Below are 20646 nucleotides of genomic sequence, written 5' to 3' on the forward strand. Positions count from 1 at the left end.
ACCAAAAGCAAGTTGTGACTGGAAACTGTCTGGATACGTATTTTTAAAGTATTAATTAAAAGTAGATAAATTAGGATAGGAAATTTTATACAGCCTGAGTAGGAATTTTCAAGATTAATAGAAAGCTAAGCTTGTTCTTTATCATTCTTGCATTAGACATAGAGCCACTAAAATCTTTTTTTTTTGAGCCATTAAAATCTTAATCATATCTTTTTCTATGATATTTTCTTATCTTTTGTGAGGGACCAGGTGACCGGTTCATTAAGTGGAGCTTGTCTCCTAGAAGCTCTGATCATTCAAAAATTTCTGATTATTGAAAAAAAAAATTCTGGTTTTTGAGCTAAATAACATACAAATAAAACCTAAAAATATTGGTGCCTTTTCATCAATTAGGAAATACTTTAAGTGTCTACTGTGCTGCTGTGGCTGTTGTCTAATGTTAATCCTCTGTTTTTATGCAGCTACAGTTGGGAAGAGTCACTCGTGTTCAAAAGCACCGGAAGATCCTGAGGGCTGCAAGAGACTTGGCTCTGGACACTCTTATAATAGAGTATCGAGGGAAAGTCATGTTACGACAGCAATTTGAGGTCAATGGGCATTTCTTCAAAAAGTAAGAACATCATTCACTGAGCAGTGAGGGCTTAAGTGGGCCTGGCAGAGCGGTATGGCTGTATTAAAAACATCCTGGTTGATAGGATATTCTTGGGGAACAGTTTAGAGCTCAGATAAGCTCACACCTGTCTGCTGTTTGTAGAAAAGTGCAAATAAATCTGCAGATTGTTTAATGTATAAAGTGGTAATGACTCCTTTCCAAGCCAGGCATTCCTTGCTTTGTGCTTGTTCTTTAATCAAAAGCAGACAAGCATGTGATGTTTTTCAAGTTTAAGCATTGCAGAGGACTGCTGCTGCTTCTGTCAGCATATGCTTCATATTTGTGGTGAAGTCATGGGGTGGCCCTTTTATTTGTGTTGAAAATTACAGGAATTTCAATTATATCCCTTAGACCATACCCCTTTGTGCTCTTCTACTCAAAATTCAATGGTGTAGAGATGTGTGTGGATGCACGTACTTTCGGTAATGATGCTCGGTTCATCAGAAGATCATGTACACCAAATGCAGAGGTAAGATTTCTGTAGCAACTTCTGTTTGAATGGAACCACCAAAGGACAAATCTACTGAAGAGGCAGTCTGAAAACTTCACCCAGATTAATTTAAGGTCTGTAGATAATAATTACAATCTTTTATCATAAGAGACCAAAAAAAAACATAGTGATGCTTTTATTCTGACTGGATGGGGACAAGGAATGAGTTTCCTTAGAGAAGGAAGAAATGGGAAAAAGCAAATTAAGCATCTGCTAAAGAGAAAGAGCTAGACTGGATAAGAAGTCATTGAGGTCATATTAAAGAAATTACCATATGCTAGAACATGTCATTAAGCCCAAACTAAGCTGTGTGGTTGCACTTTTTTAGGTTTTAGGTAATAGTATTGTAAGATTCTAGACATTTCTAGAATTCATTACTCAGTGCATAATCAGTGCAGCTACATCACATACAGCAAGAAAATCCACAGAGCTTCTCTTGACAGGCTAAGGAATTTTAATTCTCTGATGCAACTGAAAACAGCTTTAAGATGTGGAGCAGAGATCTTACCCTAATTTCTAACATCTCAAGGTTTCTCCATTTATTTCAAGAAGTATCATAAATTTTCAGACAGTTACTATGTAACAGTTTCTTGTGAAATGATGGAGTTACGTAAAAGACTACCATAACTTAAGTGGAGAGAGATGATTTTGGCAAAAGGTTTTTTCTATCTTATGGAGAGTTCCTGGGTCTTTATGGTATATCATCAACCATAAGCCATGTTCACACAGGTGCGACACATGATTGCAGATGGGATGATTCACCTGTGTATCTATGCGGTATCTGCCATCACCAAAGATGCTGAGGTCACCATAGCATTTGACTATGAGTACAGTAACTGGTAAGACCTACAAAACCTTTCCTACATGAATGGCCTTGTCTTACATATTAAGCTCTTCTATTGGTCTGCTTTTGTTCCTTGTCATTTCCTTTTTTTTTTTAACCTAATCTTTCCTTAAGTAATGCATTTTTGTCTAGAAATTGTGTAGGGAAAGACAGACTTAGAGCAGTTTTTTCCTAGAGATACAGATACATAGTATGTCACATCTCACCAGTCTCCTAACTAAAGGTGTTTTGTCTTTATATCTCTATATAGCAAGAACAGTAAAAAGGGTAGGTATGAGACACTCCTAGAAATTGCATCTGTTGTTATACACACAGCACTTGTTCCAGGGACCATACAGAATGAAAATTTTAAAATCCACCCCATCCATTCAAACCATGTAATCTATCTGAGTGTGAGAAGGCAGACAAAACAGAGCTGGCAAGTCAGATAAATATGTGATGGGTTTTGTAAAATGATCCTTTTTCTCCCTTGGTCCTTTTAGGCCAAAAAGGTTATTTGGTAAATTGATGTTCAGCACAGGTAGGAGACGAATAGGTATTAGGAATAAGTAGGGAATCAGTAGTTCAAAAGTGAGGACGTGGTAAGGGTAGATGCAAGGGAAGTATCACCTTTTCAGCCCCTATTACTGATCCACTGCCCACTAAATAGCATAAAGACATTAAGGGAGAACTGAACTTAGTGAAGGTTTCCTTTTTTCCACTGACCATATGTAGGGGAAGAGTTAGGGTTATATAGGAAAACACTGAATATTCAAAAGTATTCACAGGACTCTAATGTGTCTGTTTAACTTATTCAAAGAAATACTAGAGGAAATTACTATACTGTTACTCCAAGAGAATGAATGAACAGTATGACTGATTTTGCAAGGTTACTGAGACAGGCACTTTCGGTTGTTTCTTTGGAGCAGTAATTATAAAGTGGACTGTGCGTGTCACAAGGGGAACCGGAATTGCCCTATACAGAAAAGGAATCCCAATGCTGCAGAACCACCACTCCCACCTCCTCCAAGCTTACCCACCATCGGAGCGGAGACAAGACGTAGAAAAGCACGACGGAAAGAGCTAGAGATGGAGCAGCAGAATGAGGCTCCAGAAGAGGATAACAATCAGCAACCAGAACAAGTTCCTGAGAAAGCAGCTGTGTCCAGTGATCATGAGGTAATCTTCCCCTGGTCAGAGAATGTTGCTATGGTATTGATTCTCTGCAAATAAAGAGGATCCGTTGTTGCCACATGTTGTTATATGTAGGGAGTCTATAATAACTTTTAATGCCCTTCTTGTCAAGGTGGGCGTGACATTATTCATTGCCTTTCTCTTTTTTAATAATGTCAAGAACATCCTTTCAGCTGCTTTCCATGTTTCAGTTCGGAGAATGGTGCTTATCATCTGCATCTACTCACATGAATAACACTATAAAGCATTAGAAGTTGTTTCTAGAGAGTTTTAGCTACCAGAAAAAAACAGACCGCTTTTTCTTAGAGCCTAAGAGTACAGCTGAATATCGCCTCTGTTTTAAAGGAAATAGACAATCCAGAAGAAAAAGCAGAAGAAGAGAAAGAAGAAGTTACAGATGACCAGGAGAACCCAGCTTATAGCAGAAGGGTGGGTACCTTCTAACATCCTTTGGTTCCTGCTACCTCTGGCTTGTGAACCCCTTCTCTTCTTTTTTTTTTTTAATCTTTTGTTTTTAAAGATTTTATTTATTTATTCATGAGAGACAGAGGGAGAGAGAGAGAGAAGCAGAGGGAGAAGCAGGCTCCCAAGGAGGAGGGAGCCCAGCCCGAAGCGGGACTCGATCCCAGGACCCTGGGATCATGACCTGAGCCGAAGGCAGACGCTTAACCATCTGAGCCACCCAGGCACCCTGAACCCCTTCTCTTCTGAGTTTCTATCATCTCATTCTTTAACAAGATACTAAACCATCACCTGCAGGTGACAGTTGGGGCTTTTTTTAGTAAAGGAGATTTCATTATGATTTATTTTTATCACACACACACACGTTATCTAGTGACTATTATCTAACGATGGTCTTAAGAGGTTTCTAACAATCTAATTTCCAAAGAACTGCCTTGTTGGAACAAGATACATGTGTTGGGGCTCCTTTTTCTGGAATTGTGTGAGTTTTGACATAAAAATAAAACTTTTGGTCACATGGATTCAGAAATGCTACTCTCTTGTTGAAGCCAGCCATGTTTAGTTCTGGTCCTAAAAAGTGAAAGAAGATCTGCTTTGTTACTTTTGAATTCTGAAAATCAAGAGAAAAATTGGTTTTGATTGCTGTTTTTCTTTTATATTAGAAAGTTTCAAAGTAATTGACTATTTTGAAAAGTTTAGTTTGACCTTGCCTTTTTCTGCAATTCTTTCCAACATTTAAAAAATGTTTTGGGGGCACCTGAGTAGCTCAGTCGGTTAAGCTTCTGACTCTTGGTTTCACTTAGGTCATGGCTCAGGGTCAAGAAATAGAGCCCCTCATTGGGCTCTGTGCTCAGTGGGAAGTCTGCTTGGGATTTTCTCTCTCTCCTGGCCCTACCCCACTTTGAGCATGTGCTCTCTCTCTTGCTCACTCTCTAAAATAAATCTTTTTTTAAAAAAGAAATGTTTTATTTTTAGTTTTTACTTCTGTTCTCTAAGATACATACGTGTCATTTTACTGGCAAATGTCTTTAAATGTCTATGAATTTCCATTAATAACATTTCTGAAAAAATATCCCCACCTCCTGTTGAAGTTTCCTTCTATGCTAATGCTATTTTTTTCTAGACCCGGGAAGATAGGAAGGTCGAAGCCATCATGCATGCTTTTGAAAACTTAGAGAAAAGAAAGAAGCGGCGGGATCATCAGCCCTTGGAACAAAACAGCTCTGACGTAGAGATTACTACCACCACTTCAGAGGCCGCCGTGGGAGAAGAGGCAAAAACTGAAGCCCCTGAACCCGAAGTTAGCAACCCTGCTTCAAACATGGCCATCCCAAGCACCGCACAGAGTGTTGGAGTGAACACCCGGAGGTCTTCCCAAGCAGGGGTAAGAGATGGAAATACTCCAGGCCTTAGACATCCTTGCTTTTGCTAATGTCAGTTATCTATGTTGTGGAATAGTGAAAATCACCATTTTCAGCTTCACCTCATATTGCAGTAAATAAGACCATTTTCATCAGTTGATTTGTGGGATTCAGGGAGACAGAATTTGAATGACGAGACACTTGTAGTCTAGAATGTTAACTTCATACTGTTTCTGCCAGATAATACTGTTTGTGGTGAGTTCATAAAAATCATTTCATATCTCTTGGCTCTTCTATATAGCACAATTAGGCACCTGACCTTTCATAGGATTCTCAGAATAAATCCATTTTTTCTTTCCCTACCCTGACCATGAATTCTAAGCCTTAAGCAAAACCTCAGTACCTGGGAAAGAAACAAAGGACGGAATTACCTCCCCTGCTAAGAACCCTAAAATTAGGTAGCTATTTTCAGCTGACTTTTGACCTATTTTATAAATACTTATTAGTAAAGAAATAGGCATCTACCTACAGGCTCTTTGGCTGATTGTGTAAGTTTTTTGAGGATTACATTTGAGATTAGTATTTCTAAATACTGAATATTCAGAATGCATAAAGTGAATAGAAGACTGGATAGAATGTTTGCTGATAAGAAATTTCTGGTAAGCATTTCACTCTGCTATTACAGGATGTTGCTGCAGAAAAACCAGTCCCCAAGCCACCTCCAGCAAAGCCTTCTAGGCCCCGACCGAAGAGTCGAATTTCTCGGTACCGGACCAGTTCAGCCCAAAGACTAAAGCGTCAGAAGCAGGCCATTGCACAACAGGCGGAGTTGTCACAAGCTGCCTTGGAAGAGGGAGGAAATAACAGCTCTGTAACTCCTACTGAAGCTGGAAATATAGACAGTTCAGGAGAAAACAGGCTATTAATGGGGTCTGACCCAACTGTAGTATCAGTTACTGGATCCCATGTCAACCGTGCTGCACCTAAATACCCCAAAACCAAAAAGGTAAGTCACAAATACATCTTCATAAGTCTAGTCTGGCAAGGGCTATGTCTTAGTATGGTGAGAGGACCTGTAATCTCCAGGAAAAAAAAAAAAATCACCTAAGTATTATTAGATTAAAAAGTTGTAGATAAAGAGCTTTGAGGCAGCAAGCTAAAACCATCCTACTACCTTTCTTTTGTTCCCTTAACTTTTAGGCAGAACTTAAATTGCTGATAACTGGAATTATTCCTCCCTTAATGATCATGGAGAGGGTGAAGGAAGATATCCTTGCATTCTGAATGCCCAGTTCATACTCTCTGCAGCTGCTATATCTACCTCTGTCCTAGTTTCTAGCTGAGGTTTGTCTTTGTGAGCTACGCTGCTGCCTCTGGCTTTTACATCTGCAGCACCAACTAATGATCTCTTTTCTACCTTAGTATCTAGTTACAGAATGGTTGAATGACAAAGCAGAGAAGCAAGAATGCCCTGTTGAGTGCCCTTTACGTATCACCACGGATCCAACTGTACTGGCAACAACCCTGAACATGTTACCCGGTCTTATCCATTCCCCATTAATTTGCACCACCCCCAAACACTACATTCGCTTTGGCTCACCCTTTATCCCTGAGAGACGTCGAAGGCCCCTTCTGCCTGATGGCACCTTCAGCTCCTGTAAAAAGGTATGTCTGTGTTTATGTGGGGTTTTTTTTTTTTAACCTAGGATGCCTATAATTGTGACATATCTAACATATTTTCTAGACAGCCACTCTTTGTCCATGTGAGTTTATAATGAGTTAGTTCTTCAGCCATGAATAGTGATACATCAAGAGTCAGTAGGACTGAAGTGGGATATACACTGCATTTTTGGTGCTCAATTTGTGAGGATTCACTGTTGTCTTTTCCGAGAGCCCTTGAAGTACTGAGTTGAGAGCACACAGCAGTTGATGACTGGGTAGGGAGGGATGTTTTGTGTGTGCTCTTGTGGTATTGGTTAATATGTCCATTTGTGATTACTGTGTGAGATTGGGCCCCAGGTACTCTAGAGCAATATTGCATAAGTAAAAAATGATTGAATTGTGATTTGAATTAATTTAATTACATTATCATTTGAGTGAGAGTAGAGGAAAGGTCCTCTTATAATTGGCATTTTCTGTTCCTTGATCAAATAACAAGTTGGACTGTTTATTCCCTAGTAAATATGGAACCTACTGTAAAATTCTCTCTCTCTCTCTCTTTTTTTTCTCTCTCTGTCCCCCTCTCCCCACTGTCTCTCTAGTTATATATTGTTTTTGGATCTAGTGGCAGTAGTGTTTGATGGTTGTTTTTGGAATTCTCTTTCTGAATTCCCAGAAGCCCTGCATATTTTCTGAAGGTGTCTCTTGGGAATAGATCACTTCCCTCAGACCTATAATGTCATTTGTGTGTTGCTAGAAGTTTAGGACACCCTTTCATTTGGTCTTCCTTTGAGGTAGAGTCTGTTCCCTGGAACACCCTTTTCTCTTATCCTCAGATCTGGATTCAGGCTGCCTTCCTCAGTGTCTGCCATTGCCCTCCTCCACTGGCATCACGTACATGAGGATGCTGCATGTAGATTATTTGATGTGATGAAGTCTCCAACTCCAGGCAGGTCTTCCCTGACTCCTCCAAACTTAAAGCTTTTCTCTTTCCCCAAAGAGCAGAAATTATTTCTTGGGGGTGGGGGGTATGAAAGATGAGATAAAGTGGTGTGGGATATGGAGGGGAGGAGGGCAACAGGGTTCTGTGCACAAAGGAAGGGCACTACCACTGAATGGGTAGCATACATTGAAGAAAGTCTTCCTAATTGCACATCTTACCTAAGTATTTGAGTCATTTAATGGTTTATTTGGGGGAAATTCCCAAGTAGAATAACCCGTAAGGAGAAATTTGACCATGAGATCTTTGCCAAAAGAGAGGCTTTTTAGATAACACAATCACATGAATAACTTCCAGGTGTCAAGAATAAAAACAATGAGATCTTTCTTAAGAAAAAAATAAGATAGAGATTTGCCTAAGTGATAAAAGAGGGTTGGGTCTCTGGGGATAAATTTTTACACCAAGTCACTTACTTTGGATCTCAGAGATCATCTGAGAAGGAAAAAAATTGTTTGCATTTGATGAGCATTATGATTAACCTTATTCTGTAACAGTTGGAGAGTTGTGTTAACTCTGGTATGGCATGCAAAACTAATCTTCCTATTACATTTAGCTCAGTCCCTCATGAAGAATAACAGCTCAAAATCTTAACTACATTTTTTGAGTGCTATTGAACAATTAGAGAAGGTGCAGATAATGGTCTTTAGTTTGGAGGAGCAAGTCAGGTGATGACTTAATATATATATGAGAGAGGTTTTTCCTTTTGTTCTGTCTTTGGCTGGACATAATACTAGACTTCTAAGGATGTTAACTGTTGAAGCATCTTACCAAGCCAGACTGTAGGATCTCCTGTTTTGGTCCTTTGAGAAGGGTAGACAGTTACTTAGTACAGATTAATAATGAAGTCTGGATTGTAAGCATTATGGACTAGCCTTTTGAAATGCCACCTTAATCATTCTGATGCCGGGTTATAATCTTTCTATTCCTGTCTTGATTTTCCAACTAGCAGAGTCCTGTAAAAACCAAAAACAAGTAGGAATTTGATTTCAAATCTGAGAGAAAATCCATTTCTTAGAACTTTTTACTTCATATGGTTTAGGACTTGTATCTATAGCTCATATTTGTATCTCCACAGGCAACAGATAAAAATCCCATTTAACTCATATCCATGTTTTAGTCTCCAAATGTGTCTGACCATCCTTAGTCTTGTTTTCTGCAGGCTGTGCTCAGGCACTTTTATCTCTATATGTCATATTAGTCTTGGGAAGAGTTCAGGATATGTATGCTGAGTTATCTAGCAGAATCATCTTACTTAAATTGGGTCTTTTAAAATTAAGTTTAAGATCTGAATTAGGTTAAGTCACAGCTTTAATCTTTGCTGTTAACATCCAGATTATATTACAAAATAAAAATTTCACTTGTTATAGCACAGAATTAATGGAATTGTGGGTCTTTTATCTAGAAATTGAACTCTGTTTTATTCTAGGTAGGGATGGAAAAGTTATTTCTAGATTGGTTAGAAAGGACACTTAGGTCCTAGTGTAGGACCTAAGAAGATCTGCATTATTCAACAAAATTGTAATAATTTTCTAAAAATTTCTCAGAGAAGAATATGTTAGATGAGAAAAACCACCCTCCATGGGATTAGTTAGAACAGTGTTTATTGCTGATAGGCATACTGTTTCTTAACTGATTAAAGGATGTAAAAGCCTCACAAATTAAAAACCATGTAAAGTTGCGTGTTGTATATTTGCATCCAGATTCTTAAGAGTGTTTGACAGAACATTTTTGATGTCCCTGGAGTTTCTAAATTATACTGAATCATAGTTCTTAAAAAGCACATTATTGGTATATCTTGTATTGGGTCTTCACTTATTTTAGAATGGAAACATTGATTTTATGAGTAGCCAGTAAGCCTTTCAGTAGTGTCCTTCCTTGTTCTCTCTAAATCCTCTCTAAACTTTTACTTTGTAGGTATAATAACGTGTTGGGCGGGGGGGGGGGGGCGGCGGAGTTTGGTCTTCCAAATTTCTTAGAAAACCATCCTAACTGAAAATGAAACATTTTGCTTTGCCTTGGTATTTTATTGTGTATACAGAAGGGGGTTATATAATCTGTGTATCTCCATACTCAGTTTGAACAGGTCCTCACTGAGTATGTGCGCCTAGTGATAAGCTACACGCTTCCTTCATATGCATTCTCACTTAGCCTTCATGACAACCCTATGAAGTTGGGTTATTGGCCTTGATTTATAGATTCAGAAACTTTGGCTCAGATGGATTGCCCAGAGTTAGGCAGCTAGTGAGAGGCACAGCCAAGTTTCAGTCCAGATCTTTGGACTCCAAAACTCAAATTACTTCCTTGTTTCTTTCCCATAGTAATGAGACTCATCAAAACGTTTCTCTCACCTATCTCTGAGCTTCTAAAAAACTCTTACACAGAGTTTTGGAGAAGGAGGAAGTATCCTTTTGATCTAATAACTATAGCGAGACCTGAGGTGCTGAAGGTATCTAAAGTTGTTATTTGGAACTTGTTAGTTAACAAACAAATGTTCAAGTTCTTTTTTTAATTGGCTGTAAAAGATTACATAGACATACAGAAGGGCCAGGAGGAATGGGTTTGATCATATTTGCTGTGTTTGACCTTATAGCTAACCATAGCAGCATCTTATTCCTTAGAATGCCCCTGTCCTGGTTTTATTTTCCCTTTTTGTAGTCATCAGATCCAGAATGTCAATTCTTTTATGGGTGCATCTACTTGACACTGGAAATTTAAGAAATTATCTTCTCTTGGAGGAAAGCACAGTGACCCCAAGTGAGTCCTGTCATCTGCTCTGAAAAGAAAAGCTTGTATTAAAGGTATCTGTAACAAAGGATTTTTCACTCATTTTGTCCTCTTGGACCTAATTTTCCCCATCTGTGCAGGGAGTGCTTTGGACAAGGTGACTGCCAAGGTCTCTTCTAAGTTGTAAGGTGCTATGGTCCTGACAGCTCATCTTGACATCAGTATTCTGTGTATAAGCGAGTTCGTTCTTGGTCTTGTTTTGGCGTTTCACAGACCTTGTCATATCATAAAGTGTTGATACGATTCAACTGATTGTTGATATCTCTTTTTTATATGCTTATTCACTCTTACTGCCTCGTGTTTACGGTTTTATTTTTGCTTTCATTTGGTAGACCACAAAGCCATTTATTTACGTGATCTAAAATTTTTCTTGGTGAAATTTTCCTCACATTATTTCCTAAGAAATGATTATTTCCTAAGTTTCTAAGAGCGTAAATCTATTTGCTCTCTTTGATGAAGAGAATATTTACTTACCTGTAATACTTGTTCTCTAAAGGTATAAAATTATAATCACCATTTGCTCTTCCTATTTGGGGGAGGGTCTGATTCAGAAATTGATGTTTATCAAAATTCGATCTGTCTTATGTCAGGGCAGGAGAGCCACAGAGTGGTGAGCAACCTACAACTGTGTATCTTAAGAGAACACAATTACAGGTAAGAAATTTTCTCTCTTCCCCAGGATGAATAATCTTAATATCCTAATCTTTGCAGGGTCACTTTCTGACCTAAATTTATATTTCATCATTTTAGATTCTAGTATTCATTACAAAAAAATGTGACTGATTAGAGAGCTCTTTTGTACTTTTTCCCCTTTTTGATTTCTGCAGAAGTTCATTTGTTCTGGTGATTTGCATTATTCTTGCCTAATACAACCAAAGTACTTAGTAGGGAGAAAAAACTCACAGGTTATTCCATCTGAGAGTAGACCTTTTGGAAGTATTTTGTACCTGTACTGAAGAGCTAGCTGTTTATTCTCATCCAAAGTCTTCCTGTGAATCTTTTCTATTATCTCTTCAGATGTCCCCAGCACAAGGCAGACAACTCTTAAGAGATCTTTTATCTTCCTTTTAGGCATTTATTTTATGTACTAGTTTTATCCTGTATGATCAAAGTCTCTCTATCAAATGAAAGCTAAGATTTCTTAATCTCTTCCCATTTGCCCCATTCTGAGCAATATGAAAAGTTGAATAGTAATCATTTTTTACTGGTTTTGGTTTTTTGATGGGATCTCATTATTGTATAATGCAGATTTTCTCAGTTTTGCCCCATAGAAAGAATTGATGGGGCAATATTCTCATATGCTGAAACACAAGGCAAAAAATACTTGACTGTGGAACTCAGTGAGTGTGTTGGAGTGCATCTCTCACCAGTTGATATGTAATGATCTGGTTAATGTATTTTAAATAGTTTACTAATTAGTTTTAAATGATTATTGATAATTCCCTGGTTCTTCTCCCATTGTAGCGCTGGATAAAGCAAGCCTTGGAAGAAGGGATGACTCAAACATCATCTGTACCCCAAGAGACTAGAACTCAGCACCTATACCAAAGTAATGAGAATAGTAACTCTTCTAGTATCTGCAAAGACAATGCAGGTATGTATCTCAAACCTTCCTGAATACATAAGCAATGATTATTTCAGGTCCACATAAAAAAATTCAATGTTTGAGTATTTGAACAGTCTGATAGAAAAAAAAAAAGAACATTGTTATCTAAATAGTTACTTTACATCTGTCTTTACAGAGGAAGAGAGATCTCAAGTCAGGGAACAGTTTTCCCACGCCGACAAAGAAGGAACTAGACAGTGTACAGATAACAGCAGAAATGGTTATAAAAAGGTTAGATACGTTTAAAGTAGTAAGTTTAGGAAATCTATATCCATGTTTATAAGAGGAGAAATAAGCAAGAAAGATTTGGGTCATTGTTGAGGAAACAATAAAGATTACACATGTTTGAGCTGGGTGGGGCTTGGTTGAAGGGCAGGGGGTGAATGAAGTAAATGAGAAATCCTTAAGATGTTATTGTTTTCAAAAAGGGCTTGCACAATTAGTGTAAAATTTTTTAGGAGACATGGCTTTGAGTTCAGTATAAAGTTCTTGTGAGTTTTTAAATTAGAAGGTCCTAAAAAATCATTTGGTCCATTGGTTTTCACAGTAATTCTTACAGGGTAATTTTAATTGAATTGCAGTTGAGAGCACTGGTGCATGAACTTGTGATGCTAACTTAGTGGGCACCAGTCTTTTTACCAAAGTTTCTCCTGCCAGTTTCAGCTTAATTGAAAAGTTCTCTGTGACTTCCATAAGTTTATCTCTAAATCAATTCTGTGAATATTATGTAACCAAAAAAATAAAATAAATTAGATGCTAAAGGTCATGTAAGATTATAGCTAATATGATGTAATATATGTGGAAAAAAGTAAGCTACTAGGGGCGCCTGAGTGGCTCAGTCAGTTAAGCATCTGCCTTCAGCTCAGGTCATGATCTCAGGGTCCTGATATCGAGCCCCACATCTGACTCTCTGCTCAGCAGGAAGTCTGCTCTCCCTCTCCCTCCGTCTGCCGCTCTGCCTACTTGTGCTCTCTCTCTCTCTCTCTGTCAAATAAATAAATAAAATCTTAAAAAAAAGTAAGCTACTAAAAATATTTTTTTTTCAAATTTAGTTAATTCTTCTATCTCTAATTTGGAAGATACCTTATAAATTTTCACATGTGTAACCCCAGGATAATAAAATCCCAGTGTAGGACATCTGGAAGATAAATGATACTATTTATCTTCTCTTTACCTTTATTCTTAAAGTATTTTATTCTTCTTCTACATCAAAGATTAGAAAGATTTACTCAAACTAGATAAATATAAAGAAATGCTGATACCAGATTTCCATCAATATTATCAGTTTATTGGAAGCTTTTACAGTATAGTGAGAGTATAACTTAAATGAAATCTTCTGTCTAGTATATGTACATATGCACGTTTGCATTTGTGTTTCTGTATTTGAGGTTGGGAAATGGAGGTTGTATAGCAGTTCATGTCCGGACCAGCAGAGACTCATAGGCAAAGTGTCTTTGTTACTACATGCCCCAGTTGGAATGGAATTAGGACCATTAGTCACCAACTATTGAATTTTTGCTCTCATCTCTAACAGTGAGAAACATTCAAAGGACACACCTTGCCCTTAAGGATCAACATAACCAGAAGGAAAATATTTAACTAAACCAAGCAGTAGTCAAATGAATGACTTGGTATATAGTTGCAAGTTAGTGTAAATCCTGAGGGATTATTTTTATTTGCTAGTTAAGTTTTTTCAAAAAGGCCAAGGAGATGTTAATCAAGAAAGGGAAGTGGGGGTGCCTAGGTGGCTCAGTTGGTTAAGCACTCGACTCTTGGTTTTGGCTCAGGTCATTATCTCAGGGTTGTGGGACCAAGCCCCACGTCAGGCTCTGTGCTGGACGTGGAGCCTATTTTAAGATTCTCTTCTCTCCCCCTCCCTCCTTCCCCCTGCTCCTCCCCTGCACCCATGTGCCCACCCGCCCCCGGGGTGGGGGGAAGAAAGTGTATTGGTATAGTAGAAAGAATCCAGTGGACCTGAATTTGAAGACCAGCTCTACCCTTTACTAAGTACATGATGTTGGGCAAGTTACTAAGCATCTGTGAGCCTCCTCTGTAAAATGGGAATAGTGATACCTGCTTTATAGAGCTTGTATGAGATTAAGTTAAATAATGTGTGTAAAGTGCTTAGTATGGTATCGAATCCATAAAAGGAATTATTACTAACATTATTCCACACAAAATACTCTTTATTGTCAAGCATTTATGAAATGTTTACAGAACTTAGATCAAATACTAGGGTACATTAAAGATTCTAAGTTCCTAAAATCTGAAGTTGTATAGAAATGAAAATTAAATTGCTCTTCAGGAAGGGGAGGGCATAACGTTCATTGTAAATGGTGTGGCTATGTACCTAGGAAATTTTAATCAGCTGAAAAACTTAGATTTAATGAGTTCAATAAAACCGCTGGATAGAAGGTACATAGGCAAAAATTGATAGCATTTTAGGGGTGCCTGGGTGGCTCAGTCATTAAGCGTCTGCCTTTGGCTCAGGTCATGGTCCCAGGGTCCTGGGGTCGAGCCCCACATCAGACTCCCTGCTCAGTGGGAAGCTGCTTCTCCCTCTCCCCCTGCTTGTGTTCCCTCTCTCGCTCTGTCTCTCTTCTGTCAAATAAATAAATAAAATCAATTAAAAAAAAATAGCATTTATGTACTAAGAAAATGAAGAAAATTTTTTCGTTCCCAAACTTACCAAAACTAAGAAACTGCCTAGGAATAACCATAGTGGAACATGTGGAGTAAACCATGGCTGAGAAATATGTTTAAAGCCTTGAGAAAATGAAGATAAAGTCTATATTCCTTAATGGAAATTATAACTGTAATATCTCCCCCACCGCCACCCCCAGCTTCATATAGTTCCCATCAAACTAGCTCATTTTGGAATTTGATTAAATGAAGTTTATCTAAAATAAACATGAAAATAAGAAAAAAGAAAATAAAAAGACAAAGTAGTGCCTTCCCTAGGGGTACAAAACTAGTTTCTAGGGGCACCTGGGTGGCTCATTTGGTTAAGCACCCGTCTCTTCATTTCAGCTCAGGTCATGGTCTCAGGGTAGTGAAATCAAGCCCCACCTAGGGCTCTGTGCTGGGCTTGGAGCCTGCTTAAGATTCCTGCTCGCTCACTTTCTCTCTCTCAAACCCAAAACTTGTTTCTAATATGAAGCTGAAAGCTAGTAATTAAATTAGGACAGTACTGGTGCCTGAACGTATGTGTATGTATGGGATAGAATAGCCAGAAACAGGTCTTAAGTAAATGAAATATTTGCTAAATTATTCTGGAATTTTTACTTACTTGGGGGATTGAAAAGAACTAGATCTTTGCCAAAGCAAGTTCTAGACACATTCAAAAAAAATTTTTTTTAAGTCAAACTTGAATAAAGTTTCTGTGTCTGTATTGTCTCTGAGTTAATAGAGAAGTCTGTTGAGAGAAAGGATTTGCAATAAAAATGACAGAGTAATATCCCTACTACTAGTAATTTGGTAAGATTTAACATAATGCATTAAAAAGGCTAATACTCTGGGTTGCTTGGCTGCCTCAGTCAGTAGAGCATGTGACTCTCGATCTCAGAGTCATGGGTTCCAGCCCCTGCTTTGGGGTTAGAGATGACTTAAATAAACTTTAAAAAATACTACTTAACCTAGTAGTTGTTCTACAGAAATAAATGTAGACTAAAAAGTTTTGTACAAAGTATAAGTTACAGAATTATTAATAACTGCAAAAATACAGAGAATAAAGAGGATTTCAAGCAGTAAAGGAGTGGTAAAATTTATTTGCTATGTGCACATATTTTTGGGTGCACATAGCATACTATATGCATATATATTCATATAGTATATGCACATAGCATATACTACACAGTATTATTAAATTTTTCACCCTTTATTCATTTTATCAAACTAACCCCCTCAAAACACAGCATCTTACTACTTTTGAATTAGATTTCAGTGATCTGAATCTTGAGTCTGTAAGAATATCAAAAGAAAAGTATATTATGAGCAAATGAAATTTCTACTACAAATATAAGGATGGTTTAGTATTTGAAAAATATTCATGTAATTTATTAGCAGACCAAATGTAAGAGGGGGAGTAATAGTACAGGAAATATGAATTTAATGATAAATCTAGTAAAATAAGGGCACCTGGGTGGCTCAGTCGGTTAAGTGTCTGCCTTCAGCTCAGGTCATGATCCCGGGGTCCTGGGATCGGGCTCCCTGCTAGTGGGAGTCTGCTTCTCCCTCTGCCTCTGCCTCTCTCTCTCTGTCTCTCATGAATAAATAAATAAAATCTTCAAAAAAAAATCTAGTAAAATAAAATACCTATGACTTTTTTTTTAAGATTTTATTTAGAGAGCGAGCAGGAGGAAGAGCAGAGGGAGAGGGAGAGAGAGAACCTCAAGCTGACTGTGTGCTGAGTGTGGAGCCCTGTGCAGGGCTCAGTCTGATGACGTGAGCAGAGACCAAAAGTTGGACACTTAACTGACTGAGCCTCCCAGGCACCCCACCTATGATTTTTTTTTTTACATCTTTCTGCAAAATAGTTGCCAGTTATGCTTAATGGTGAAAACTATTTACATTAAACCTTAAAATGCATTATCAAGTACACCAAAATTAATACTGTATACTAAATTAGAGTTCAATAAAAAATAATAAATTTTTTAAATGGGTTATCAGATTATCCCACTCTTACATTATTTAATAGTGTCTAGGATTATTTTCTTACATGTTAAAAAATAATATGTAGAGGGGCACCTGGATAGCTCAGTTGGTTAAGCAGCCCCCTCTTGATTTCAGCTCAGGTCATGATCTCAGGGTCCTGGAATCAAGCCCTCACTTGGGCTCTGCACTCAGTGGGGAGTCTGCTTGAGGATTCTCTCTCTCTCAAATAAGTAAATCTTAAAAAACAAACATGCAGATAATAACACAGAGGGAGGAGAAATACGTGTAATACACAGTGATAACAAAAACTAGAGAACATGGGGGAGTACCCCTGATTAGAAATGTGATGAATTAGGGTGCCTGAGTTGGCTTAGTTGGTTAAGCATCTGACTTTGGCACGGGACGTGATCTCAGGGTCTTGGGATGGAGCCCCAGGTCTGGCTCCCTGCTCAGCAGGGAGTCTGCTTGTCCCTCTGCCCCTCCCCTGCTCTTGCTCACTCATTCTCTCACTCATAAATAAATGAAAGAGAGAGAGAGAAAGAAAAAAGAAAAGAAAGAGGGCGCCTGGGTGGCTCAGTCGGTTAGGCGTCTGCCTTCAACTCAGGTCATCATCCCACAGTCCTGGGATCGAGTTCCACGTCAGGCTCCCTACTCAGTGGGGAGTCTCCTTCTCCCTCTCCCACTCCCCCTGCTTGTGCTCTCTCTCTGTCAAATAAATAAAATCTTTAAAAAAAAAACGAAAGAAAGAAATGTGACAGATCTATATGAAGAGGGATAAATGAAGGCTTGAGTAGCTGAAAGATTGTGCCATGGTGCTGAGTGAGAATTCTTCCTCAGTTACTCATGAATTTAATACGATACCAATCAAAATTCTGACTTTGTTTGGTGGGGGAGAGTACTGTCAGCATGGTGAATGATTTCAACAGTTCACTGACAGGAACAACAAGTATGCTAGAATAGCCAAAATATTTTGGACAGCTAGAGTAGAACAAGTGGAATTACCCAAAAGTTTTACTAAAAAGGATGTCAATATTAATGCCATTTAGACAGCAGGTATACAAAACTAAACCCAGTTTGTGTAAGACTAATAGCATAAATGTCATATTTCAGATCAGTGGAGAAATTATAATTCTATAATTATAAAAGATTTTGGAAGAATGTACTGTTTGACATGGGAAAAGGTAGATAATTACTACCTTCTACTGAAGTATGTTTTGAGTTAAATATGGAGATAAAGGGAAAATAGGCCAGTATATTTTTTTTTAAGATTTTTATTTGTCAGAGAGAGAGAGAGCACAAGCAATGGGACCTGCAAGCAGAGGGAGAAGCAAGCTCCCCGCTGAGCAAGGAGCCCGATGCGGGACTCGATGACAGGACCCTGGGATCAGGACCTGAGCAGACACCCAACCAACTGAGCTACCCAGGCGCCCCTTGATGGGTCTTGCTTTCTTATCCAATCTGACATATTTTAACATAATGATTGAGAATTTAAATGAGGGGCGCCTGGGTGGCTCTGTCAGTTAAGCGTCTGCCTTCCACTCAGGTCATGATTCTGGGGTCCTGGGATCCAGGGCCGAGTTGGGCTCCCTGCTCAGCTGGGAGCCTGCTTCTCCCTCTCCTCCCTACTTGTGCTCTCTGTCACTGTCTCTATCACTGTCTTTGTCTCTCTCTCTCAAATAAATAAAATCTTAAAAAAAAATAGAATGTAAGTGAAACTAAATTACCTAGTCTTTATCTCTGTGCATCAAATTCCTCATCTTTAAAATGGATTTATAGAGTTCATATTAAATCTCATAAGTCACATAAAGCACATAGAATAGTGCCTGGTATATAGTAAGCACTTAAAAGCATAATTACTTTTTTTAAGATTTTATTTTTAAGTAATCTCTACAGCCAGTGTGGGGCTCGAACTCAGGACTCTGAGATTAAGAGTTGCAAAGCATAATTATTTTTTACGAACAAACACATAGCAGTATTACCACCTCTGTTGAGGTTCTTAAACTTATACTAAACATGTTTTACATATGTTTTCTCATCCTCACAAATTTGTAAATCCCCTTAAATAGAATACATGGTGACCTTCTCCCCTTACATACCTAATTCAATGGTTTCCATATAGTAGGTATTAAGTAAATAAATCTCTTTTAACTGTAAATGAAAAAAAGTAGATTTTTCCTCTGAGAAAGTGAGATAGGTGCTTTGACCCGAGTGGTCATTAAAATATATAGGATAGTAATTTCCTTTATAAGTGGACCCAAGAAGTATAAGAAGTGTAGGATATTCCAATCAGAAAAAGAGTACCAACCTCATTTTTGAAAATGGGAGAAATTTTTGTAAAAATCATTTCCTACTTTGAAGCACTCTAAAACTAGGGGCCAGATACATAGGTCAGGTAATCATGTGTAACTCTTTCCTACTAAAGCAGAACATTATAGAAAGAGCTGCCACAAAATGGTAGAAATATATAAAAGAAGATAAAAGGAGTGTGGAGTTAACATTCTAGAAACTTGAGCTGCTGATATGGAAATTAAGCAGAGGGTGATTTTAACAAAGTGACACAGAACTGAGATTTTTAGAAATTCAATGTGAAAAATAAAGGAAGTTTATATTGTCCCCTGGAAGAGATTAAATTTGTTCCAGAGATCAGTCATGACCAGTGTCAGATACATCTGGTGATTCTCTGGGCAATAGAGAATTTTGAGAATTACTTAAGTGCGACAAAGAATTCTTTGGCCTTTTGGTTTGATTGCGGGAGATAACAATGGGATGAGGCAGAAGAGGAATTAAGAGCCATTGTGGGCTAGAGATTAATGGCTTTACTACAGAGCCTCCCTTTTAAACTGTGATTTCAATCTCTCATCCAAGCTTTGTATTTCACAGACTTGTTGAGCCCATTAAAGAAATGGAAGTCTCGCTATCTGATGGAACAGAATGTTACCAAGTTACTGCGGCCTCTTTCTCCAGTCACACCACCCCCTCCCAATCCAGGCTCAAAGAGCCCCTCGTTGACCACACCTGGCCCATCTCACCCAGAAGAGGAGTGTCGAAATGGATACAGCCTCATGTTCTCACCAATCACGTCTCTTACTACTGCTAGTCGCTGCAATACTCCTCTGCAGTTTGAGGTGATTTGGGCTTCCTTGTTGGGAGTGCTGAATATGAAAATTATCATTTGCCCCTCCTCATTTCGTATAATATCATTCCAAATATTTCTTGACCATGTTCCTGCCAGTCTCAGCAAGAGAACGGGAAACCTCAGCATCGGTGTGACCGGTTACCTGGTAGCCTCTCATCTTCCCCAAAAGTCCCCATACTTCCCCAAAAAGGAATAGTTCTACCATGGATGACATTCATCTGTTTTTGCATGTAATACATCAGTCTCCATAACTGTAGAAAGCATGCTACATCTCCATCTTTGTCTTTACTGCATACCTCGGTTAAAATAGGTCTCTAGCTGCCTAGTAACCACTAATGATACCAGCCTGAGAGCTCAGATTATACTGATTGATTTTCTTTCTAGGCCTTTAAATGAGTGAGTTATCTTTCTCTGTTGTTTTGTATTCTTGTGGCCTCAGTGAACAGAGATTTAGAAAGCTTTGGGGTATGGTTTGTGGCAAATGGGTTTTTTTCCTACTCCAGGTTACTCTCCCTTCTTGTTAAAATGTGTCAGGAATGAAATGTTAGAAAGAGGCTAACAACATGTATTTGTAAGAGACATATTTATTACATTCACTCTCTGGATTAAGTTAGAAATGTATATTATCTTAGCTGTTAGAACAGTTAATTCTGAATCACATTCTCGTGTTCACATGTGGATAATAGCAGGTTTACTGAATAGAATCCTTGTGTATAAAAAAAATCAATCTATTGCATGTTGCTTTGATTTGCAATTCATTAAACAGTCTCTTCCTTCTTAAAAGAAACTTATTCTGATCACTAAACACTTAGCTCTGCCCCTATCT

General features: G+C 38.2%; 1 protein-coding gene across 12 annotated transcripts in view; it reads left to right on the forward strand.

Annotated features, from left to right (window-relative positions):
• The window catches only part of SETD5 (SET domain containing 5), a 79208-nt gene that overhangs the window by 46343 nt on the left and 12219 nt on the right, over positions 1 to 20646 (forward strand). For all 12 annotated transcript variants that reach the window (XM_027583177.2, XM_027583181.2, XM_027583182.2 and 9 more), the window contains 10 exons: positions 462 to 610; positions 1004 to 1121; positions 1872 to 1981; positions 2895 to 3144; positions 3505 to 3588; positions 4745 to 5005; positions 5668 to 5988; positions 6405 to 6647; positions 11890 to 12019; positions 19565 to 19809. In XM_027583177.2, the coding sequence (XP_027438978.1) occupies positions 462 to 610; positions 1004 to 1121; positions 1872 to 1981; positions 2895 to 3144; positions 3505 to 3588; positions 4745 to 5005; positions 5668 to 5988; positions 6405 to 6647; positions 11890 to 12019; positions 19565 to 19809 (1911 nt within the window). The remainder of the gene's footprint in view (positions 1 to 461; positions 611 to 1003; positions 1122 to 1871; positions 1982 to 2894; positions 3145 to 3504; positions 3589 to 4744; positions 5006 to 5667; positions 5989 to 6404; positions 6648 to 11889; positions 12020 to 19564; positions 19810 to 20646) is intronic.

The sequence above is a fragment of the Zalophus californianus genome, chromosome 1, assembly GCF_009762305.2.
Source record: "Zalophus californianus isolate mZalCal1 chromosome 1, mZalCal1.pri.v2, whole genome shotgun sequence".
Lineage (NCBI taxonomy): Eukaryota > Metazoa > Chordata > Mammalia > Carnivora > Otariidae > Zalophus > Zalophus californianus.